The following is a 27,010-nucleotide window of genomic DNA, read 5'->3' on the forward strand; positions in this document are numbered from 1 at the left end:
TCACCTGGTTCATTCACTCTCAGCTACCACCTCGGTGCTACTAACTCCTCTTTCCTGAGCTGCTGAATTCCGCATTGCAAGGGCTTGAACACCCTTGAATTGGAATTAGCTAATACTTAATGTCAACCACAGGATTCATGTGTGTTTACATGTGTTTACAAGCACCTTGTGGCACCAGGACAAGAGTGCTGATATCTCCAAAACTGCCCTCTATAAGCAGGCACAGGAAGTAACAGGAAACACGGTGTTTACCTCAAGCAAAAAAGATGCAAAAGCAGAAAGATGGTTTTGTTGGTTGTTTTGTCTTTCAAATGCAAGAGCAGCAATCATAATTTTGTTTTTTTGTTAAGCTACAACTAGGTTTTGAAATGGAAACACTAAAACCACTACTGATCTTAGCATATCAATCTAACTGCCTTGGGTCAGTAGATGCCTTCCCAAACTAAGTCCTCATCTAGCCCAAGGCAGTATTCACTTGTATTAAAAACTAGGTTATAATAACAGAAAGTCCTTTAGAAATAAATGGTTCTGATTGTCCCAGCTCCAAGACAAAGCTTTTTCCAACCACATGTACTAGAAACCCCAGCAGAATAAACCCTTTGCACTTTTCCTTCAGCTGGTGTTCCAAGACTTTTTCTGAAGGAACCCACGCCAATATCACAAACCCAACAGGCACATTTTCAGCATTCCTATAATAAGGCTCAGAATGAGCCATTAGATCAAAGACATTAAGACCATTCCCACACAGACAGCAAAAGCAACTTTAGCCCCTTTGGCTGGGAGAATCAGATGATCCCTCCCCCTTGCTTAAGACATTATCCAAGATCCCTTTCTCTGCATGCCTCATCCTCCCATCAGTCCGCAGCTTAAATCCCTTGCATTTCCAGACACGTTTTATTTGCATTTACAGCTCTGCACATGCTAAACAATTCCTCTCCATCTTCACATCTCTGGGAGTGCAGATTATCACTTTGCTAAAGAAGACAGGCATCTCAGATGAAGATATTTTCCCCTTAGAGACAACAGCCTGGCTCCACACCTGCTTGCTCTGGATTTCCCCTGCAGTTTGTAGAGGCTACAGTTAGGTTTGGGATGTGTTTTACTGAACATGTACTACTCAGCCAAACTCCACCCATTGCTTGTGCCTACTAATGGTTGAATGGCGTTTAGAGAAAAAACTTTATCCAGGTTCCTTAAATTACAGACCCACATTGACTTGCAGCTGCGTAATGTATGTGTACATTGCACACGATGTACACCTGAGAGGAAATCTCTCCTCCTTAAACCTCCTGGCTAACAACACCAATACAAATAGAAGTATAGAAGAGGCCAAAAAAAAGCCAGAATCAAGCTGATAACAAGAAGAACCACAGCACATAAAAAAGCAAATGCATGAAACATTAGCTATTTCCTTCACTACCTAGCAATTGCTTTGATTTTTGCATGCCCAGCTGGAGGAAACAGAGTTCATGGATGTGGCAAACGGTTTATGCAAAACCACAATTATAGCAAGGTGTCCTTAAGGGATTCCATAGTTAAAAATAGTATGGAAATGCTGCAGAGCAACTAGCCTTTCTAAAAAACACCTACTGCAGCAACAGGATTTTTAAAAAATCATGGTCAGGCTTTCTTCCAAGGGCAAACTGAAGTGAACAAACTGCACATTTCAATAATGTTTTTCTGCACACCATTAGTTCACTCTGGGGAAGAAAACAATAATGAAGCATTTTTAGTATCAAAAAATCCCCAAATAACTCAAAAGAGAAGGAAAAAGGAAAGGTAAGAACTTAGGAGCCATATGCAAAAGCTGAACTCCTACTTCACTCCAACTGACAAACATGGTGACCTATTTCATCCCAAAATTTTGAATAGAAAGTGGCCAAATAAAGGATAAGCTTTTTCTCACTTGTTCCTCAAGTTTATGATTCTTACTGTTGTTTTTTATGTACAGAGTTACAAACAATTTGCCAGGACAATGCTATAATTCCAGCCATAGCAAACATCAGGCTTTGGTGAAGAGGTGAGGGCTGGAGACACCCCTGGCTGACTCAAGCCAGCTGAACCACCCCACTGGCCTGAACCCCCAAACATCTGCTCCAAGTTTACACAAAAGGGTGAACTTTATCTTCCACCTTGGAGTTTACTACAAGGCTCTGTGCAAAGGAAAAATGATTCAGCTACAAGTAACAGTCGATCAGAAGGTTTTCAAATTAGAGCAAGAACCTGAAGACTACCAATATTCACAAATCTGTGTGCCCCATATAGCGACTGTAAGAACATACTAAGGAGGAGAATGAATTCACCAGCCATGGAAGTGCCTGGGAGCCCTATCCTGTTTTTACATCAAAAAGCACATCCTACTTCAAATCAGAAATCAGTTCTGCTAAGTTCTACAGTTTCTGTTGCACATTAGATTGCATGAAGAAATCATGTGTGTCCCATCTAGTTTAAAAAGCCATTATATAACAGGAGCTTAAGCAATGTATCTCTGGGGATGGAAGGAGTTTATGGTAACTCTGTACCGAATAGTTAAATAAAAATCTGGTAAATTACTGAAACTAATAAGGCAAGTCAAACAGATCTTTCTAATTTTGCTTTCTAATAATGCTTTTGACATTCCAGTCATGATACCTCTTCCAGGTATCAATGGAAGTTATAAATTCCTGCCCAGTCTCCTTTATTAGGCCTCCCTCACATCGGGGGGAAAATGCATCAAAGAAACATTGCTAAGTGAAAAACAAGTCACAGAAAATTAATGACAAATCCTTGAGAACATGCTGAAGATAAAATCTAAGTCTTGTCATTGGATTATAGTCTAGAAATTGAACAGCATCTATAGTCTTGTTATTTCTTAGAAAATATCTAACAAGCTTTGAACAGATGAAAACCACCTTAATACTCTGAAGTTCAAAACCAAAATATTAAAACGGTCATTTTGGGAAGCAACTGAGCAAGAATTCTCATTGGTTTATTACAGAGATCTCTACTTCTATCAAGTTATTTTGTTTTCCATTTTTCTGTTTTTAACTATCCTGCCTTAAAATTCAACAGTTCAGACTTGTTGAGATAAAATCCCCAAAATCTTGCAGCTGCCTCTAGCCATGAATGACAACTTTTTCTCATTATACATGCATATGTACATATAGATAAGCATAAATCCAAACAACTAACACTTGAAATCTACAGACATTCTTCTCTGTATTTCTTACAATAATACATATAATGTTAAGAGACGTGTTTTAAGATGCATAATTTGTTGAAACAGCTGCTACAAAAATGAACTGGTTCTCTTCTTAGCAATTACTACTAGAAAGAAAAACACCTACTGCAGGCACATTAGGGTTGACTTAGTTCTAAGACAACCTGCAGATGTCAACATCAAGATTTCAACTGCGCAGCTTTTGTCACATAGTGAATATGTTGAGAGGAATGCTATGAGGAAAAAAATACCCAAGTGACCCAGAAACCCTGGGAATGCTTTTCAGTGCTTCTTAGGGAAGCATAAACCCATGTACTATCTGCACATCAGCACATTTCAAAATTCTGATGCCAACTTCCACAGTTAGAGAAACATTATTACAGAAGCCTAAACCACCTAATCCTCTCCACAGAGCATTTTATACTTACGTAAAAAGTGTTTTTCCAGTAAGGCTATTTCCAGGTGACCTTTGATCTCATTCAGTCTGTCAGACTCTGTTCTGTTAAAATCCTGGACTCCTGATGCCATGATGATGGTCCCTGGACCAGCCTATAAGAAAGCCAGAACATACTGGAAGTTCAGAAGATTTTTTTTTCTTTTGTGTCATTTAAATGTATCAACTGATTTCTGGGGCAGTAAAGAAACAAGTCTGTGAGAAACATCCAAGTATCAACAACTCGACATGCCTCTTTCAGCATCAGATTACCAAAATAAGTGAAGGATAGTTAATCAAATGTGAGTTTACAGAACACACTTCTACAAACCTTGGGAAGCTACAGAAAACAAGTATTTCCCACCACCACCCTTAGCAGTTCTACTGCATCATCATTTAAGCCCTTCTTCTGCTGATTGAAAAGCCTTATTTATACTACCCCTCTCCTCTTCCCATGGAATGAATGGCCACTGTTACACACTTTAAACATAAAATTGTGAAGCCAACAAAAGTAATATTTTTCTAGATAATTACTGAGCTATTGGGAAACACATATTGTATATTTTAATATTCATTTATGGAATATGTAATTTTCAAGACCACAGTCTCTCAAGCAAGGAAGGGGTTCCCCACTCCCCCATACCCCAGTTACTGCAGGAGGATGTTGTTGATGCCCAGGAGCTCATCCTGGCAGGCCACGAGAGCAGGAAATCAGAAAATTGATTTACCAGCACCCCTTGAATGAACTCAGCAGAATACTGAAAATACTGCACAAAGCAGGAATTAAAAAGCAATTTGATTAGTTAGTGAGACCACTGACAACTACCACCTCCATGAAGTAAACACAGAAAAACCCCAAGTCCACACAGCAGGTGATGCCTTCTTTCAAAGAGTGGGCATTTTCAGACAGCAGGGAAAAAGGTGGGTGAGGGCATCTCCTGGGTAATGGTTGCTCAGCACTTGTGTACAGTCCCCCCAGGTATGAAAAATCTGTCAATGAGAACTACAGGAGTTTCTCTACCAGCTTATACTCAAAAACAAAGTGATAGATTACAGAAGCCTACAGTCAGAAATTATCTCAAGACAAAAAGGAATTTATTTATCTATTCTGACTATTCCCCACTCCTTGTTTGAACTCTGAAAACACCAGCTTGCATACATTTAACCATGACAGCTTAAATTACATACATATATAAATTCAAGTAATCTACAGGAGACATTAAATTAAGACATTTTCTATGTTTTAGGAAAGATGTGCAGAAAGCTACTGATAGCAAGGCATTTTCACAGTTAGGACTGATTTGCACTTTCAAGATAAAACAGTGTGGAAATACATATTAAACATCTGTTTTCTTGTTTGAACTGATGCTGAGTTTAAGCCCCAGAATTTGTCGATACAGGCATATTAGCACTCTGGAGGCAGTTACTGCCCAGTATTTACCTAGCACCAACTCCCCACCTGGGCTTGCTCAATACAGTGCCAAGGAGAGATGCTATTTCCAGTCCCCTAAGCAGCACCCACCCACACAGCACTCTGTCAGCACTGCTGGCCCTGACGAGGAGCAGAAGCTGATGGCTCAGCAGCAGCCTTGGGCTACTTCCCATTTTGGAGCCGGCACGAATCACACCACAGCAGAGAGGAACAGACCCCAGGGCAGTCCTCACACGGGGAGCTGCAGCACAGCATCCTCCTCACCATGCCCCACATTGCCATTGACAGGCAGGTGCAGTGAGAGATGCCATTTGCAGCTGCTCCAGCCACTGCAGAAGATTATCAGAGGCTGTTTTCAGATGAGCACAGGATGTGAGTTAACCTCTGTGTAGATCTCTTATCTACAGAGCTGGGTTGTATCTACTTACATTGCAAGATCTAGTGCTATCACTTGCCAGACATTAGGAGAGGCCCAAGGAGGATGGTGTGGCTGAAGCTGAAAAGCAGCACCTTTACAACACACTCCATGGGCAGGCACATTAAAATACACACTGCTGCCCAGGTGTTAATGCACAACTTTCTGTATTGTATACCAACATCTAGCACATAGGGACAATCTCTGCTCCCAGCATGCAGGAGTTCACAGGGAAGAAACAGTCTGAAGAAACAGTGCCACTGCTTAAATATTTTATTGATAAATAAATAAAATCACATACAGGACAAAGAACAAAGTGCTGTACGCAAAAGGAATGGGCCTGGACTCTGGGCATCAGCCCCGTGCTTAGACAGCAGGTGGCTCCTACCCCAGGTGAGGGAGGACAGGAAAAAGAAAGGGGCTAGCAAGTACCTAAGCATATTCATTTTCATCCTCATTGAAGATACTCAAGGTATTTTACCCAAAGATGTGCTACATTTCAGAAATCTCTATGGAGAACCAGCTCTGCTTTTGCTTCTTCAGAGATGTTGAGTCAATAATTAAAGCCCAAGATATCTTAATTGTGCCTCTAAAGAAGAAGGAAAGAGCAAGAGGTGCATAGCACTGGGGAGAGTGATACCAGTTAATATGACTCATTCTTAGAGTGTCCAAATATTTTTATCTGCTAAAGCATTGGATCCAAGTAGCCTGACATCCAATGATAGGTTAAAAAATCAGAAGGTACACATCTTTAAACTAGCTACAAAAGGTTACAATGACTTCCTAACTTAAGAGAGGAGAAAAAAGAGAAAAAAAAAACCATTGAGTTAAAACATAAGGCTGCTCGCTAGAATACTAGGAGCAAGATCATGTAATCAATATGTAATAATAAAACAGTTTATTAAGATACACAGTGACACAAATCTGGTGGTGCACGCAATTTCCAATATTAACATCACCACAACGTTTTATGACTACCATTTAAAAAGATTCATAAAAACTGAGGACGCCCAGGACAGTGATATGCGAAAAACATTTAAGCAGATGTCTCTGTCACAGAAGTTTTTTCTCCACACCAACATACCTAAGAAAACAAGAAATAAGGTCTCTACATTTGCTGAAGGTCAACTGCCTGCCTCTGTATTCAAAAAAGTCCCTCTGTCTGAAGACAGCATATCTGGCTCAGTCACAAATTAAAAAAACACTTGCATTAATTCCAGTTTTATCTGGGTAAAGGTTTCTCTTCTCTGCTGTCTCTGTAGGACAGTGCTGGGACTCAGGCTGGATTAACTACACTGCACTGTACAGATGTCCTTTCTGGTTTCTGACTCACAGTAAAAGCCTTGAAGGCTTCCACAGATTTCTGCTTTTCCTTCTGCCTCTCTAGCTTTGACGGTGTTTGACACAGGAGCCCTCTTAAAATGCTGTTAAATTGTTATTACTTAGCCAAGACCATGAGCAAAGCCTGGCAGTGCCAAGGAAGACAGAGAAATGCCCGAGGTGAAGGTAGAGACAGAGAGGTTAAAGGAATATTTCTGATGTGGACAGACTGCCTGTAACCCATTAGCAGAACTCAGGGTTGCTTGTCCAAACCACATCCAGCTCCATATCTGAAACCCACATCTCCCCACAAAAGTGTTTTTCAAGCCATCTGCAGTTCAGGCTTTTTGTAAGAGCACTTCCCAGCCCAAGACTTCTCTGCCCTCCCTCTCCAAAACCCCTTCATCCTTGAAGGCCCTGGGATTTTGTCCTGTGTGCTGCCACTGCCGCTGCACAGCCACAGAAAGGGTCCAGGTCACTTCCCAACTGAGCGGCTGTGGATCTGTCCCCTCCATCTGCAGCACAGCTCATCTTCAGTATCACACAGAAACACAGCTGCCCAACCCTATGCTTCTGATTTCCTTCCACAACACCATATGTATGTGGATGATTTTTCTCTAGGAATATCTAACAAAATGATGGTCTGATTTCCGAGTTTGTCATTAACTTGGAGAAGAGCTGTTCTCAAGCATGAAGGATGGGGAGCAGTGAGGACACAATATGCCAACCCCAAGGGCAAAACTATCCACTCATGCCACTCCTCAGAGCCCAGAAAGTGGTTGGGACACAATACAGGGAAGAGGTAGTTTAAAACCGAAAATTTCAACTTGCTTTCATTTGAGGAAAAAAAGAGGAGGGGGGAAGTCTTCCACAATACAACAAACTACACAGCTTGTCTTGTGAAATTCTAGCCTCCTGAATTTTTCATCTGACACTTCGTGTGCATTTTCTTACTTCAAATTATGAAAGGGCTTCCCATGAATGCTGCAATTACCTGCTGCAAGAAAAGGAAAAACTCAACAACATTGCTTAAGAATGAAAGTATCTGCATGAATAGTTAATCCTTAGAAGCTATTCTTGGAAGCATACTCATATTGGCATGCTCCTAAAACACAGCTATATTCTACATAAATTTTTAAAAAACTAGTGCTAGCCAGGCTTAGAGACTTTTTCTTAAATGCAATCTTTGCATCATGCTTTATACTTTCCAATCACTGTAAATGAGATGACCAACAGAGTAGCATTTAAAGTTTTAAGTGACATGTGTCAGGAAAATCCAAGCTGTACTGCAAGAGCAAGTAATGTTTTCTGTACCACAATAACTCAGATTTAGTCCTAGCACACTGGCAGAGAACTTGTATAAGTAGATCAAGCTGCTTTCAGTACAATATGCCAGAAACAAGAGAGCTTTACTAGCAATTCTCACTGCCAGGTTAGTGCCAGCCTCTACAGGTTTAAACACAGTTTGCTCTTTCTCCACTCTGTGAAGGGGATGTGATCTCTGCACCACATTCACTCAAATACCTGCATGTAGAACTGGATCTTGTCTCCCCTTCTGACAAATAGGAAGGGTAGCCCTGAATAAAGGGGACTTTAATTACTGAGCAAGCAACATTACCTCAATTTCTAATGTCACAACAAATCAAATGCTAATTGATTTGGAAAGGACCGGGTTATTCCCTCTACCTATTTTGCAATTGTGGTGTTTTTACAAAACAATGCAGAAATAGCAGTGCTGCATGCAGTGTCTAATGCCCTTCCCTTAAAAAAAGCCACGTAACCAGCTATGGTAAAGAGGGAACAAAGGAAGAAATCCAGGAAGTGATTCAGGAATTGAAAGAGATGTTTAGCAGAGAGTTAAATTTGTTAACTAGCACTTCTGTCTTGCTAATGATCTGATCACAGGGACCTAAGAAAGTATCTCCTATTCAAGGCATATCTGGTAGCTGAGGCACTGAAATGAGAGGGGGAAACCCACACAAGCTAGCAGCAAGCCTGTAAGCTGAATCCAAACTAGTTCAAATTAAGACAATTTTTTTTTTCTTTTGAACAAAAACTCTCAGAAGCCACTGAGAATTCAAAGGAAAATATAAATCCCTCCATCTCCAGAGTCCTGCGACCAGGAGCTAGCTGTGCACTTTACCCAAACACAGGTTAGGATGTTTATTATTGAATTAAATAGGTAAAGCTCAGTTTAAAGATAAAGAATACTAAATGACCTCATCTGGCCGTCCTTTCTCTTTTCACAGTGAGTAAATTTTATATGTGCAACTTCAGTAAGGCATGTGAAGTATTGGGACTAAGTGCTACTGTGCAATCTGTGGCCTGGGACTGAACATTCACTTCATTTGCTGTAAGTGCAACAGAGGATGATGCTCTTTCTGGCAGATGGTCAGGGCTATGCATTCACATATGACAAGGCTTTATGACAAGCTTTTATGACAAGGCTTTTCACTCTGCAACCTCCATTCGTATTAAGTTTTTGCACACGTTTGTCAAATTCAGAGGCATACCTAAAGAAGAGGCACATTTTTAAGTGTACTGTAAATCTGTGAAGCACAGAAGGATCCTTCATTCATATGACTGCATTGTGCTGCTCTAAAAGACAGAGATCTTTCCTTAATAACTCCGTAATGATTAATACACCAGACAGGGTCAAGGGAAGGGGAGTAGAGAGGGGCAGAGATGAAGTCTTTGTCTAGGGAATGGTTGACAGTGAAGATGCAGATAAGGGGACTAGGACTCTAATTCTGCATGCCTGTGTTCAGTTCCAAGCCACCAATCTTGCTCTTTCAAGACCATGGGTCTGTACCCAGATTTCAATAGAAACAATGAAGGAACAGAAGTGGAAGCACAGTAAAGCTCACATCTATCTGAGAAGACAGGTAGCCGAACTTCCATTTGCACAGAAGACTTGCATTGGTTTTTGTGTGCTTTCAACAGTTTCCCAAAGGTATTAAATAGGAAGAAACCAAAAAGACTTGATCTTGCCATGATCAGTGTAATACAAGTAAAATACTAAGTTGTTTACAGAGCCTATAACAGAAAAACACTCTGTACAAGCAATTTAAATTATGAGTTTTAGACACTGAATTAAAACCAATTCAGGCACAACTCATCTATATCATCTCAATAAGAAACAGACAAATAATTCAGAATTGCACTGTTCACACAACCTCAGACACCACTACTTTAATATTGATTTAAATACATAAGCACTATTTTCTTTACTCTTGGCACCTCTGCAGCACAGGGGATTATTTCTTCTCCCTTCATTTTATGGATGGGCAGCAGTGCTTAGTGTGCAGATGCCTGCAAGGGCCAACCGTTAACTCCTCAAAATTCCCATCTGAAATGTATCCCTCATACGTCAGACCTTTTTCCTCATACCAATACGTTTATGTTGCCCATATCTGTAACACAGCTGCTGCTGTTCCAGCACCACACTGGGTTTGAAGCTCCCAAACATCAGGAGTGGGGCAAAACAAGTTTGATGCCATTTCTGCTTTCCTCTCTCTCTTTCTCCCTGATTTTAAAGAACTGCCCTCAACTGTACCCCAAAGACTTGGACCACAAGAGCTTAGTGCACTACATAATCAGCCAGAAAACAAGGTGTTTCTGTAAGCTCCCTTCTCACCACACAGAGCTCAACATTTTGAGAAAACAGAGACCATCCCTGCAGATGTGTAGCTATTAAGGCTTTGTAAACTATTCAAAATTACAAGTTTACCTTGCTGTGCCCTCAGCTACCCTCCATACCACCCAGGAGCTACTATTCCCCTGAAGAAATACAGAAAATAGTACCTGGAGTTTAAGGCAGATCTTTTTGTAGCCTCTAGCTTTGCCATCCAGATACTTCTGATTAAATACAAAAGGCATCTAATACATACCCACAAAAACACACAAAGCCTTAAGTTTAATGAAAATAAGCCAGTATTTCCCTATAAATAACTCACAAAATACCATGTTGGAAGGGCAGCAGCAGAGATTAGTCCCAGTATACACAATACTCACATTTGAACAAATAACAAGTGTCTTCAGTAGAATAAGAGCAAAGGAATAGCTTTTAACAGACTTCCTTGTCTGAGAAGCTTGAGGATTTACATATAACAGACTTTTTGTGACCAAAACATGCTCTGTCATTATCACCTGTTTGTTCCATGATCACAGGAAAAACATTGTGGCAAAATAAACTTTCCATAAGCAGGAATGTCTGTAGTATCATGAAAGCCCACTTAAATTTTAAAAAGTTAATAGCTACAGAACTGGATATAAGCTGCCAACCTCAAAGGACATGCATAAGCATAAACAGTTTTAAATCTTTTAGGTTACAGCTTGCTGTAGCAAGCCCCACATTCCTAGAAATGAGCCTTCAGACAACAGTCTGATCACATTTTGGGGATAAAAACTGCACAGTAAGTTTTCACAGGGTAATATAAATTCTGAATTCCAAGCCACTTCTACAATACAATTATATAGATAAATCTAAATTAAGACTGTAGCACTCCAAGCTCATGGATGCACAGCCATTTTTTAACAGTTAAAGAAGGATTTTATTTTACTTTTTTAACCCATATTTAACTTTTCCCGAAGCAGTGTCTTTGAAAAAGGTAGGTCTGCTTTGGTGCTTCTGCTTACAAGCATCAAAACATTTTAGCACCACCTTCACAGGTTTAAACCAGCTCTAATTGCATGGAAGCACTACTGGTTACAACACTGCAGTGGAGAAGGAGATGGGGTGACTCTCTAACACTAATGAAGTAAGCAGAAATCTTATCCTTAAAGTCCTGGACAGTGTCATTTGAGCAGATCTGAGCTACTCAGACTGAAAAGTTGCCATTTCTTTTCCACGTGTGCATTAGTAATTCAACAAAACAAATAAAAACCAGAGAACATTCAGAAGTCCATCCAAAGTTAGCAAACTTGTCAACTCACAGTATCTAAAATTAGAAGTAGGGACGGGGAACTCTAATATTTGAGAATTTAATTGATCTTTCCACAAAATGCAAGCCTATTGTTGGGAAGCTTCTTCCTAGCCCAAAAATCTCCAAGTGTTACAATCAAAATATAAGGATAAAGAACTAATCATTTCTGTTATTTTTCTGCCTGAAAACTATAAAACATGACAATACCTAAATTGAGTACTTACAGGGTCTCTCAGCTCCTCATTGTCTCGAGCTGACGTTCGAGGTATCTTCACCGGGATTTCATCTCCACATTCAGTGTCTGAAGCATTTGGAGACTCTGCTAAATCAAGGAACTCATCTCTCTTGTGACCTCTGAACCTTATTTTGTCCAACTTCTTTAGCATGTTCAGCACTGCACTTTTCTGCTTTACCTTAACATGACGGTTGGAGTCTCTGCAAGATCAAGAAATCGAGAGTATTTTAGAAAGCTTGCAATAAAACTAAATACGCACATTCTTATCTCTAACTACTCCCAACCATCTTTCAAGTGCCTTCCTGCCACTGGAGGAAAAACGTGCTTAGCTTTTTAACAGGGGCTTTTTCCACAGTGTAACAGATGCATAGTTTGGTTTGCAGTAGTTGATCATTTACCTTCTTCCCAGACTATCACGGCCTCCCTCTCCTGGCAGTTTTTAAAGCAAGTCAGAATAGGCAGAAAGTAACAATCTGCTCTCCAAATAAAGATTAGAAGTCAGTTCCTAACAGGTTACTTGATACAAAAAAAAAAGTTTAGCTGATAAGTCCACATTCTTCAATTTGATGCTTCTAATCAAAGACAGGCAAATCCAACAAGCTTCACAACCAACTTTTAAATTCCCAAACTGGAGCAAAAGAGTAAGGATGCTATCATATCTCACTTACGACCTAACAAAAACAGGAAGTACCAAGGGTTTACTAAAAAGAGCCATAGACAGATCTATGCAGAAGATTTCACCAAAAATTAGACAGCTGAAACAGACAACAAATCATATTCAAATACACTGCCAAAATCCTTAAAATTACCACAACTGACAATCTTGTATACCCCTGAAATTATACTAGGAGAAGCATTTTGCTTTTTAAAAGACAACAGAAGAAAGCTTAATTTATGTGAGTAAACTCATTGTAATGGCAGCTTTTCAAGACACTGCACTGTATAATTTCTGATTTAAACCAGACTTGCCAAACTGGTCCCATTCAATGAATCACACTCTGTACCAAAGCTTCATCTTTAAAAAGAAAAAGCCAAACCCAACAGTTAGTTCCTTGATCCTGTCATTCCAGCAAGCTTTGTCAGTTTATAACAAAACAGCCACAATTATCTCAACACACAGAAATTCATCTGGAGGATGATGCCATGCTCTAGCACATGGATTTTTAAAAATTTATTTTGAGGCACTTGTTCCTGGTACTACCCTTTTGCCCTCCATGGTCAGCACTGCCATCCTCTTCATTAGAAGTCATGCTTGACTTCATGGCACATCATCCCAGACCCCGGTATGAGATTAAAGTTCAAAGGCAAATTCAGACACACGTTACTTTAGAAGTAAAAATAAAGAGCAAAACAGAAAAACCTTTTGCTACCACAGTCTTTGCACCTAAGGCAATTCTCACCTCCTAGGACAAATCCCTTTTCAACAGAGCTCTTCAGCTTTCCCTATGGATTCTCCACTTACCCCAACACTTTGGCAGTGACTACTCACACCAAGTTTAACTCAGATCATTCCCTTCAAATATGTCTTAGTTCACATCTCTGCCAAGGTTTATTAGCACCTTTCAATTAAACATAGAAGTTTTAAACTAGTACAAATCTCTTACAGTACAGCTGGCAAAAACCCCCCCCATGAAAGTCTTTTTATCAGAGATGCTTAAAGTTGCAACCCTGTGTTTAATCTATCACTTATAGAGAAACACTTGTGGTAACTCACACCAAGGTTATTTTCTAAGAACAGCTTTTCTTTGAAGTTCTTTCACTTGTCAGAGCTATGTTTAAAATAGAAACACTTCTTGCTCATTCATTGACTATTTGATGAAGAAACTTGTCAGCTATCACATCCAGAAATATCTCTAGGTCCTATTAATAGCAACTAGGGAACAAATGGTATGAGGGAAGTTTAAACCTCTGATAAGCTCCAGCACAATTGTATTGCTCTCTCTCCCATCACAATGATCTCCATCTATGTTCAACCATACCATTAGAGACCTAAAGCAAAGCAGCTGTAAACCAAATCCTGTCTGTTCATCATCCACACTTTCACTGCTAATGATACAGCAATGCATGGAAATAATAAAGTATGGTAGACTGTTACTCCTTTTCTGGAGTGGCTGGGCAGCCATCAGCCCCTAATGATGGAGGACAAGCATGCATCCCATGCCTTCTCTATCCCTTTTAAAGATGGAGCAGCTACTGCAGATGAGCATTGTTGTCCTGGACAGAAACAGGAGTCCTCAGCACTCTCCTGTGAAAACCACATTTATCCACCGCTCCTCAAAGGCCAGGGCTGGATCTGAACATCTTTTATAGCCCAGCATATCCAACAGTTCCACTGATGGTTCAAGATCAGAATTCAGCTTTCTTTCCCCTTTGCATAAATTCATATTCACTTATCACACGTAAGAAATGAGAAGCATCAAAAAACATCTTGAGACAAAGTAATCTCCAACCCTTACCATCAAGCCTTGAATGAAGACTGAAAAAGCCACAAGGACAGTGAAAAGGGCCACTGGCATCACTGCCAGGGACAGGCACCATTTTGGGAAATTGAGCTCCATTCTCATCCTATAGTTCATGCACTTCTGCCCTAGGTCACAGAATAACCTGGCCAACAGATTACCCATGAACACATTTAAGGTATTGTTTTACTCACAAAACTGATGAGTTACCCCTACCTATGTTACCACCTAGCCCTTTAAAAATGCAAACCTTTCTTTAAATCACTCCACTGAATGAAGTTCAGCATAAACTCTGATTTGACAGATATGTCATGAGGGTCAATATTTTTAAAGAATTATGCAGTAGGTTAAAAGAGGACACAGTAAAGAACCACACTCCAAGGCATTTCTAAAGTGCTTGAAGTACAAGAAGATGGTTTATAAAAATATCTTCTCAGTTAAAATTTAAAAATAATAAGACCATTTTGTCTAAAAATTGTTTTGCATGTACCAGGTTCCCAAATTACTTACAGTTACATTACATTAACTTAAGCAGAAATGTAAGCTTGCCAACAAGCTCCTATGAAAACTCATTATCCGGCCTCCATCCAAATGCTCGATCTAAGACAGGCTTTTTATGTCAGCAGCCTGCTTCTGCAACCAGCAACTTTTTTTTATGGTGACATTTCAGCAGTTTCACTAGGAAAAAAGATTCTTGGAGATTCCGTATTCCAACTGACTTGAGTCAAATTTAGATAAGCTTGAGGGAGCTTTTTGTAAAATGATAGACCAGAATTTGATCTAGAATTAGATTTATTGTAAAATACAATAACTAAATAACTAAATATAAAAACACTCTCTTTACCATCATGGCTATTAATCCCTCACCTTCTCCCAGCTACCTCTCCTGGACTCTTCCCTACCCAAACATCCTTTCTGAGCTCAGCTGGTTCAGCTGTAAGTTTCAGGCTGTTTCTCTCCATACCCACTACATCAAAACCACCATGCAAATCTGTACAAGAGGAGCTCAGAGTGCAAAGGCACTCACATCTCACTCTGCATTCAAACTAACCATTAACAAATACTATAACACTCTAAGAAAAATATAAGTATTTTTACTCAATTCTGCATTTTAAACACTGCCATTTCCCAACACTGTCATACATGTGACAATATTTTTTCCATGCTTAAAAAAACCCCTAGCTAAAATAATCTTTAAAGGTTTTTTTCTTTTTAATTGCCATTAATATCTACCAGCTAATGCAAATCCTTCAAGCCTGAAACTTTATTTCTTTTACAGAGGGCCAGGGAAGAGATGCCTTTATTTTGACCTAATATCTAAACCCCTCAAACAACTCTCAGACCTTTATTTTAAATGAATATATCAAGACTCAAAAACTAAAACCAACATACACTCACATTCCCAATTTATACTAAGAAAAGAAAAATCAAGTTCTTCCACACTTTCACATAAAAATCATAAGCAGATGTACAAGAAATTTTTCAGCCTGCATTTATAGAGAGGCTTCAGTAAGCAGACAACCAGCTTCCAGGGAATACTGACAGGCACCCCTGCCATGTGGAGGGACTTGTTTATGAAACGTGCTCCTATGGACAACCCTCCCACCCCTTCGTGCCACTGCTACCCCATTTCTACTCCTGCATCAACATGGAAGAGGTTGGGATGCAGAGGGAACTCAGGGAAATGCAGAACCCAATGTACGACTGCTGTCAGAAACCTCCCTGAACTCACCCCAGAGTCTCCTACAAGAAGTTTGCTTTTTTTTTTTTTTGTTCTGCTTTTCTGTTGTTGTATTTAGTTTTTACACGAGTATTGTCTGTGGCCTGGCAGACCCGGCAGGGATTGAGCAGCTAAATCTTCATGTGCACTTTTCAGAGAAAGGGCTCTGCTTCACAACAGAGGGTTCAGACGGTTTTCCTTAGCTGTTAACAAAACACAAACCTGCTACACAAAGTCCAACAGCACTGCCTCAGCAAGTGTTAGTCTGGAGCCTGAGGGAAAACAAACAAAGAAACCACTTAAAATATCCTGGATGAATTTCATCCCAGGTCAAAAAGGCCCTACATTAAGACTATGACACAGTACAGTAACCTTCAAAGCATCCATGTTCCTTTTGCTAGAAAAACAGCTTTTCAGAAAGCTGAAGATGACCTGCAAATCTAGCATACCCCTAGTTCTCATCACTATATTCCATCTCCTTCATATTCTCCTTTCATTCTCAAAATACATTTCTGCAAAAGTCCAGTGTAAGAGCCCTGGTATTCAAGAAAAGCCAGGCTGTGTGTGGATTAACAAATACAGACATTGTTGTCAACACCAGGACATTTTGGTCTTATCATGAGGAAGGGATGTGCAAACTAAGAGAGTGGAAAGTATCAGGATTGAATTTGGTATTTATTACTTCTACACTGAAAAACACCTGAATAATATCTGAGAGTTGACAGGAGAGTAGTAACACAAGACAAATCCAATCCATCCACATACACTGAAAATTAAGCTTGGTGTATTCTTTTCTAGACATGTCTAACTAAAACTAGAAGGAACAGTGAGTATATCTAAGCCTAATACAGATTCAGAGTCCTCTGTATAATATTCTGTGCGAAAAGTTCCCTCTTGTTACATGATTTTTCCCCTCAATGTCTCATTTTAATGAATGGAATCTCATTTCCAGTCAATTTCTGAACGTTTTGTACTTATTAATATTTTAAGAAAGTAACCAGAGAAAGATCAAGTGCACTATAGAGCTCCTTGTCTGCTCAGCTTTTCACAGAATCACAGAATGGGTCAGAGTGGAAGGGACCACAGAGGGTCACCTGGTCCAACTTCCCTACTCAAGCAGGATCATCCTAGAGGACAGGATAAAAGAAAAGGACACTTTTCTTCCCCCTGTGCACAGACTTCTCCCAAACTACTCTCCAGAAGGCTCACATCTGTTGAGAAAACCAAACTTTACCCACAGCATCTCTTCTTGAACAACAGGGAGTGGTTTGGTAAAGTGAAGTTGGCACCTTTCAAGAAAACTTTAAGCTCAACTCAACAAAGACATTTAGCACACAGAAGGGGCACAACAAACACTCAATGTGGCCCTTTCATGAACAACACCAACATGAGATTGAGCTCATCCAGGACAATACAGTATCTCACGTTCTCAGTATAGAATGATGTCATCACTTGTCATCGGAAACCAAGACTGCAGTACTTTGGGCCAAACATTCAGTTGGATTGGCCAAGAGCAGCTTACAAACACTCTGAAAATTACAGGCATTGTGCAAGTGCCCTCAATTTCTGACATCAACAAACATGCAAACAAATCTTGAAACTGAGCTCCCTCCACACTCATCACAACAGGTTCATCCTGAAATAATATTCACTGCCTCAGCGTCAAGGTCTTGTCAGGCCTTCTTCCACTTGCATAACCCTTGGTTTCAAGGTCATAACATACCCAGAACAAACTCCTTTCTGGTTTTGAGTAACATCTACCTTTCATGGTCAGGAGTCCTTAAAACTCTAGGAACAAAGTAGACTAGACAGGGATAGATTAGGGGGATGGACTCTGGTGGTATTTTTTCCATGATAGGTGAAGTTATCAGGCTACCTTTGAAGAAACATTATGCTTAGTAACTCAGGATTACTCTGCCTTTAAGTTTAAAAGGAGATGAACAACAAAATCCCACCACAATCACTTCCTCTGTGTTACAGACTCCCAGCAGAACCAACACTCAGTTACACAGTCTGGAAACCAATAGGAAGTAGTGCTTTGGTGTTGCAGACTAAAACAGATGCATTAATTAAGCAACTCAATTTAAATTATTCACTGACTGGGAGGAGGAAGAAAAAAGTAGAAAGTTGTGTAACATATTCTATGGTTCAATATGGGGACTGGAAACAAAGTTCAACATACAGATCTCGACTGCCACTGGTGAAGTTGTCACAGCAACCATAATGCAGCTTCATGAATATGCATTACACTAAAATCTCTTTTTTTCCCTAAAAGAGAGTAATGTGTCATTCAGCTCACAACATGAAGCTCCCTGGGAGACAAATCAGGACTGCACAGTAAAAGTGACTTGTCTTCAAAACCTTTATTTTGGCTGCTTCAAACAAAAGGGTTGGGGGAAGAGGGGAGACACAGAACATGGTGGCTTGCGGCTGTAGGGCTCTCTTCTGTACCTTCCTCAGACAGTCTTTCCCACATATTTGGCAAAAATGTTAAGACATTACCAAAATGAGATGCTCAGTTCCTGTGGAGTTGCAGACCTTAATCCCCCAAGCACCTGGGGACTGACCCTTCAGTCAGCCAGAGGCAGCAGCACCAGTGACCCTCACAGAAGGATGGAATAGGGGGAGCTGCTGCTCAGCGTCCAAGACAGCTGAAACTGGGGGCCTTGGCTTTCCACCACTGGAAAATTGTGGGTGGACTGGTTCACCAAAAAAAAACAAAAAAACCCAAACAAACAACAACAACAACAAACAAACAAACAAACAAAAAAAAAAAAAAAAAAAAAAAAACAACACAAAAAAACCCCCAAAAAACCAAAAAACAACAACAACAAAAAAAACCACAAAACCCAAACCCAAACCACACACATGCACCTATCCAGGTCGCACCCCACTGTGTCAAGGAACAAAAGGCAGTAATTGCTTCCACTGAGTATCTGTGGGAGTTGCACTTTGTCCTTAACTCCCCACTTACCCTAACACACCTTCCACTAACACAGAGCCATCATACACACTTCTGTCTGTCATCAGTGAAACCTCTGTCTCTCGTTGTGAAACCTAAAATTAGCAAGCTTAGTTAAATTGTCTGTAAATTGAGAACTCCAACTCCCTAACAGGAAGATAAAACTCATTTTTCCTCAGGACACCTGTGTGGGAGAAAATAAAAGTGAGACACTGATGATGCCACCAGAAGAGCTGCACAAAAAGCCTTGCATGAAGACTGCCTGAAGAGAGGACCTCCAGCAGCATGCATGGAGTGGAGAAGCCACCAGCTCAAGCCACGGCAGATATCCTGTGAAAAGGTTAGCATGTCGTGATAAAGGCTATTGCTGACATGAACTTCTCCCTTCCTGGTCACCCACTGCGTTCTCCTTTCTCCCCTGCTGTGTTCCTATCCCAATCCCAGAGGAGCCCAGCCAAGCCTGAAGCCCACTAGATCACAGGCAAAGGGAGCAACCCCATTCATTTCTGCCACAGTATTTATGTAATTTGATCACTCATGCAATTTATCAGCTCACTGCTGAGCAACTAATTTTTTGTGTTTGTTTTCTGGCAAGGTCAGTCCAATCAGAGCAGACAGGGATGCAGTCTGACTCGGGGAAGCACAGACTATTGGAGATTTTGCTACTCCCACACAGAAAATGTTTGTCGTGGTGAGCAGAGGGAGAAAGCATCCTTGTACAGCAGCAGCCACCTGCACTCAAATGAGGTTAAACAACTGCAAAGCTTCACCCTAAAGACAGTGTTTATGAAGCTGCCACAAGGCACATTTCAGAAACTGGACACCAGAGCTTCAGTCCCTACTCTGAAGGACAGGGAAGAGTTAGTCACAGCTTGGCATTGACAAAAGGCTTTTTTCTGCTTCCTTGCTCTCAATTTTATCTACTAGTCAGGGGAGAACTGAGGGTGAAGACAGGAAGACCTTGCTAAGCATGAGCTTAGCAAGAGCCTCTGCATACGAGAAGGTTCAGGCAGCTCAGAACTGGATGGGCTTCCAACAGGTAAGAAGCTGGGGCACAGAAGTGCTGCCCTAAGCAAGCACAACTTCTGCCAGTAAAAACAGAAATACAGGGGTGACAAATGGGGGAGAAGCACAGGACACAACTAACACAGGGTAAGATTAAGCTGTCACTGTAAGGAAACTGTAAGAAGTCTAACTTGACAACACTCAGAATAATGCTGGTCTTTTACAGTCTACTTTAAAATAAATATTTAAAGTCAGAAGTACATATGATGGCAGGAGTATCTTATGTAGACCAGTAAGTTTATTAAGAAGGTAATCACTGACATTTTAGAAAAAGTGTGAGGCCTGCCAGCCCTGAAGAATTTTGATCCTATCCCTTCGAGTTAAAAAAGGGCAAGTTATTGGAGACCTTTTTGATGCCAAGCTTTTCATCATCTCAATGGCATGTTCATCATCTTCAGAGGGTAACTACGGATAAATCAGAGAATGAAGGTACTGCTAAGAAAAAAAGACACCATAGAAATGAGCTGCAATCCAAGCTTAAAAAAGATTCTTTGAAAACAGCCTTGCAAGGTCTACACAGACTGGCTTGGTCCTAGCAGGTATTTCTTCGAGAGGACTCTCAGAAGCAAATACCTCATCAGCTCAGGGTGTCTGACCACAGCTCAATCAGCAACTCATGAAAACAGAGCAAAGGTACATAGCATCATCTACTTTTGAAGAATGTCTATGCATTCCTTTTTTGTTTGTTATGTCTATAAACAAAGATGTGCCCATGTGAAGCAGGACACAGCTCACAGCCTGAACTAATCTCCACTGTGCATGTACACACACAGGCACAGCCAAGAGCACAACCCAGTGCTGAAGAGAAGCCTGCCCCAGCCCTCACCAACCTCTGCACCTCGCACATCTGAATAACTTCCCCTGAGCAACAGTGCCAAGCCTCCTGTGCATTACCATGTTACTTATGACAAGGCCATACAGAAGGAATCCTTCAAGCTAATTGGCAAAAGACCACAGACCTACAACTGCTGTGTTACATATGCAGTGATAAAATGAACCTCCTTACCTTTCTGACACTAAGAAACCACAGAGCCAGGTTCATACTTTCCAAATCACTACCTGTCAGGGTACCTCACCAAGAACAAGACTAAGGGCCAGAGTACAGCAAGATGGTCTATTCTGATGGTCTTCCCTCCATTTAGGGAGACAATTCGGTAGAAGCTGACACTAGAACTTTGTGAGTATTTAGTTAACATGAAACCATCCAGATGCAAGTGTTCACTGAAAAGATTCCCAAGATGCAGTAATTTTGTGTACAACAATTTGTAACCCGTTTCTCCAAGTTTTAACTATCCTACTGCTGATCTGAGAATTCATTAACCTTCTGAAATGTGAATGTTGCAAAAAAATCAAGTGTTTCAGTTTGGCTGACTACAAAAATGAAAAGACAGACATGGCTGAGGAAGAGAACCGAGCATTTTACCAAACACCAGTAGCTCTCCAACTGCGACAAAGTTATAAAAATAATGCTAATGCATTAAAGATTTTAACTTCTCCCCTTGTGGTTAAATATAACATTGCTGTTCCATGAAGAACTACAAAGACATAGCTAGCACATGCCAATTTACAACCACCACTATAATTCAGAATCTTTTATTTCCTTCCTATATACTGGCCCTGAGTTTACAAAAATGTATATAATCCCCAAATCAGACATTTCCATGCAAGAAGCAGAACTGCTGTTCATTCTATTCCTTTTCCCTTTCTCCTAACAAAAACCTTAAAATGCTTCTGAAGATGGTTCTACAAAACACAAGCGAAGGAAGGGGGAGGAAAAAAGTTAACATATCATGGATTACACAAGTTTGCAGTATTATAATTGCTCATCATGTCAATCTCTAAATGAAGGGACATAATATATTGTGTAAAAACTTGCATAAATAATATGTAAAAGGACAGACACAATACACAAAGATGGTATTTCCCAGATTAATTAAACAAAGGAATAACACAGAAAGATCAAGTTTTATACAGCAAGTCTGGCTTCAGGCATCAGCTTAATTTCTGGCACTGTCTGTACTACACAGTCACTTGTAAAAGCCATGTAAACTATTCCTTGAAATCTTACCACTGAGTAAAAAAGTCAAGGTCAAGTTCCCACCAGACTGACAGAAAGCAGCACTCTGGAAAAGAACCTCCTTCATTCCACCCACGCAGCTTGTCAAAAGATGAGAGAGATATTTTACTCCACACAGAAGAGTTAGGAAACAGCAGAGGAAGTTGTGTGACACAGGAAAGCACTGAACTTGGTCTCTAGTTATCACAGACCCCTCCTGCATTTCTTCTGACTCCAACCCTTTATGTAAGTCCAACTGCACTGCTGGTACACTGGCTGTAAAAAGAAAGAAATCACTGTACCGAAATACCGTTTTGATATCTGAACTGCAATTACTTGTTTAAATAATTAACCTAGTGAAATGGCAGGCTCCAGACTGAAAGGCCCTGCTGCTCAAGGTAATCTTCCTTACAGGACCAAACCCCTATTCTCTCACATTTCAAACTGCATGATTCCCACAGTAGCCAGAATATCTGGTCTTTGTCCCCATGCTTACAAGAGAAATCCTAAATTAAAAAAAAACAAAAACAACAACAACAACAAAAAAACAGCTAGTATAGTCATACCAGGGAGCAGAGGGTACAGTCCTGTGAGAAATTAGATCCCTAAGGAATAGAACCACAATCCTGAAAGTAACTCTTTTGTTCAGTAAACTGCTCAGGTCTTCTGCCATAACCGCAGATCTTTCATTTCACACATTGTCTTTTAACATGCTTTGAACAGCAAAACTCAGTAGAAAGCTTCACTATTAAATCTGATTCTCTCAAGAAGCAGCTGTTGTCTGGATATCTCCTCCACGCTCTTTCCCAACAACCTCTGCCTGTAGTATCAACTGCTCTCAAAAAAGCCAATTTGGGTGATACCACTAACTGCTCTAAGAAGAGGATTGAAGATGGACACCAGTCCAGCCCAGGAAAAGGCTGCCATACATGCTTAGTAGCAGTGAGAGTTAAACGAGCAACTGATGGAGAAGTACAAAGGTGAGGCTGAGCAAAGTACATCCCCTCACCCCACCAACAGATACAGACGGGGACCACAGCCTATGAGGAAGTAGAATAACCTCAGAAAGAATGATGGAGAACGGAGGGGAAATAAAAAAAAAAAGACATTACTCAACTTTCCCATGCATTCTTGTATTTTCTCCCAAATTCTATTATCTGACAGAACCTACTTCATTTTGCAAACAAAACCAAAATAACTCATCACTCAAGACACTCAATAGTGCTGGAAACGAGCTCTAGCCAGCAATGATAACCCACTCATCTTCACACACACACACACACACACACACACACACACACACACACACACAGAGCAGCTCAGCTCCCCACCTTCAGCAGCCTGGCACACACACATGGCGGATGCAGGCATAGGGACAAAAGATGGAGATGTGCAGCCACATTCTACAAGCATTTTTGAGGCTTCCATAAAGCATGAATAGAGTCAAGGAAAACTAAAGAAAAAATTCCAAAACTTCAAGGAAACACAGAAATTATGCTTTACATAATTCTGTAAGGAAGATACAAAGCCTCTTCCAGACAATAAACCAAACAACTGAGATGATTACCATAAGCTTGCCCAGTTCATACTATTGGCCATATTTGTAAAAAATCAATGTTTTAAGGGTGCCTCTTAGATTCTATTGCCTCATAACTGCAGATGACAAAAAGTTATGCATAGGAGTTAACAACCACATTTCTGAAGCTGCTTGAAACAACTGGAAGAAGATTATCTTAGAGAAAGTCTTTAAATAAAGCAAGGCTTATCAACAAACCCAGCTTCTTAGCAAAGGGGGAGCCTGCTGTTAGCATGATCACCAAACTATACACATATGCTAATTAGCATTTCTCCCAAGAGAAGCCAGCTCCTCTCTTGACACAGCTGTATTAGCAAGTTTCAACATGAGATGTACTTAACACATGGAAAAGGAAAAATAAATCACTGCCAGATTGGTCCGTTTGATCCCAAACATGGGGTAACACATGAATCCAATGGGGTCTGTGCTTCACAGATCAGCTTTTTGGTTTATTAACCAAGCCTGTAAAGGCATTCAAAATTACCAACCTTTTTGCATGCTCTATTACAAAAAAAACTCCAGTACTTTCTTGTCTCAAAATGTCACAGATACAACGCAAAGCCTGTCAGGCTGCTAAGATAATCCAAATCCAATGACAGCAAATAGCAACCTGGCACATGTTGAGCCTTCAGGCTCAAAATAGATTTAAATTAACACAAAGATAGCAGGAAAGAGTTTAGTAACAAAGTGAAGAAATCAAGGGAGAAGAAATGAGATTATACCAGTCATCATTTCAATCAGACCAAACAAGTTAAAAGCCAGCTAGAGGACGGCATTTCCATCTGCCTCTGAGGCTGGGATGAGGGCCAGAATTACACTCCTTGATCTGACTTATTTATGCCATGCTGACACTCCAGCTGGCAATGATAAAGGTCCAAAGGTCAAAGTACTGTGAGGCAGAAGCCGTGTACACCAGTGTATCTTTCCAAGCAGTCATGTCTGGGGTGGGGATGCAAGGAGCAGGGAGCCATAGTCCGTGCACTCATCCACCCACCTGCATCTTAAAACCACTTTACCTGTGCCCATTTCAGAGCTTCCTCAGTCCACAAAGGAGATTTCTGCAGAGATCCCACCCTTGTTCATCTAACCACTCTCACAAAATGATGTGTTTTTCCAAAGCAAAGCCAGAGAGAAGCAAGTGGTGCCACATGTTAAAACTGAGAGGCCAGGTCACCAGCTGAAACCAGAGACCACCCACAGACCTCCAAACGCAGAAAACTCCATAAAGCATGTGGGCATGGAGGATAAATGAAGGCAGAGAGTGACATTTTTGGTCCTTCTGTCAGTTTCTTAATTGGGATTTCTTCCAGTTCTAATTTATTCCCAATTACTTAAATAATATTCACATATTTAAATCTTGGAATTTTAAAACTTAAACCATAGATTTCACTTTCACAAGAAGGATCCCAAAAGTTGAATTACAAGTCAGGCTCAAATTCCAGTATAGGGATACCAAGCCTTTTCTTTACACTACAAAAATGTTTTAACAGATACAGTCTCTCAAAGTCATGGAAACTTGGAAATTTGAGACTTTTTGCATTAATGTCAGAAGTATACTCAAGATTGCAGAATATGATGGAACCAGCAGCTAGCACTGAACTCCCACTAACCTCTGATTTGCTTACATGATTAGCATAAAAGTTAAAAAATAAAAAAAAAAAAAATGAAAAATGAGAAAGTTACACCACATTATTCTTGAATATTTTAGGGATCTCCAGAGCAAAATACGCCCAAAAGAAAAATACAAAACAGCAGATTTGGGGAAGGGAAAGAAAGGAAAAGAAAGATGATATCTTTGGATTTCTTTGTTGTAGACATCTGGAGCCTCCATCCAGCTGCAGGATCTAGGCAGAGGGACTAAACTTGAGCAGGGGCTTGGATGGCTGGAAATGGGAGTTTGCTCCAAACCACACCTTAGACTTGGAAGAAGAGCTGACAAGTAACAGGGACCGGCTGTCTTTAGGGTGAAAAGAAAAGCTGTAAATACACAATGAAAGGATAGTTCATCTCCTATGGGTTCTCCTGCCAAACTTTTTTATTTATTGGATAGTACAAAAGCCTTAGAAACTAAACAGTAGTTTTAATCAGGGACTGTTCTAGCTTTTAACTGCTGCACTCACCTTTGATGCCCCCATAGCATACCAGGGGCATCAGGCTTTTCAAAAGATGCATTGCAATAAGCAAAATAAAAACCTCTCCTCACTAAAACCCTTCCTTCAGAAGGGGCAGGCACACAATCCAGACATGAAAGCAAGTTTTTCCGAATTAGAAGACTGTTTTGTAGTAACTGCAAAGGTTTCTGAGCACCCAGGAATCACAACTGACATTGGGATCAGAAAGCTGGGTCCAATTTGTACATAACCAGCACTAAGAACTTTGAACAAGAGCTCACATATTTACAGAAAAAAGAGTCTTTGGATTTGGTATATAGTTAACAAGCCTACAGAGGAGGTCGGACCACTTCACACTGGCATTCTTACACAAGTGTGCACACTGGACTATAATCACATGGCTAGCTATGATTGCATTTTTCAAAACAATTTTTACTTTAAAAGTTGAATCTACTAATAAGTCCTTATTTAAAAATACAAGTAAGCTATTCAAATTTCAACTTGTAAGAAAGAAAACCTGCATGATTGTAGCTAATCTACCTCAAGAACTTAAGTTTGGTGCTTCCTCTGTGGTTCAGAAACATCAGCAATGCATTGGTTTTCTAAACACAATTTCCCATGTCCCATTTCAGATAATGAGCAATCTGTGGTCGTTCAGTCATCTTTAAGGTCAAATCCCTTCCTAGTGTTTCCAGAAAGTATATGTGTCTTTAACCAACTTTTCTTCTGACTTTTACAAGAATGCAGTATTAACCCATAGCAACTAAACCATTGATTAAAAAAGTTCTAGAAAACATCACTCTGTGTAACTATCAACACTTAGCTTTGCTGGAGCTTTTGAAATAAAAATAGGAACTAAAAAAACCATGGAAACAGACATTGGTTTTTGTGTCAGTCTATGTAGTGGTTTCAAAACTCATCTAACACAATTGTTCAACAGATGCAAATATTTCGTGTGCAAATATACACATGAAATATTTCGTTCAATGAATGAGGTCTGCTGTACTTTCATATTAGCTCTCAGATGTTATTATGAACTTTTAGCCAGATGAGAAGAAAGCCTCCTTCAGGGTAAAACAAACAGCTATAGTTTGCTTCAGAC

At 40.2% G+C, this 27,010-nt stretch overlaps 1 protein-coding gene across 1 annotated transcript in view; it reads right to left on the reverse strand.

Moving 5' to 3' along the window:
• GRAMD4 (GRAM domain containing 4) overlaps positions 1-27,010 on the reverse strand; it is a 75,296-nt gene that overhangs the window by 39,241 nt on the left and 9,045 nt on the right. Inside the window, exons 2-3 of the mRNA XM_014868954.2 lie at positions 11,949-12,159; positions 3,628-3,748 (exon numbers count right to left, since the gene is read on the reverse strand). Coding sequence (XP_014724440.1) covers positions 3,628-3,748; positions 11,949-12,159 — 332 coding nt within the window. The remainder of the gene's footprint in view (positions 1-3,627; positions 3,749-11,948; positions 12,160-27,010) is intronic.

Source organism: Sturnus vulgaris, chromosome 5, assembly GCF_052056855.1.
Source record: "Sturnus vulgaris isolate bStuVul1 chromosome 5, bStuVul1.hap1, whole genome shotgun sequence".
Classification (NCBI taxonomy): Eukaryota; Metazoa; Chordata; class Aves; order Passeriformes; family Sturnidae; genus Sturnus; species Sturnus vulgaris.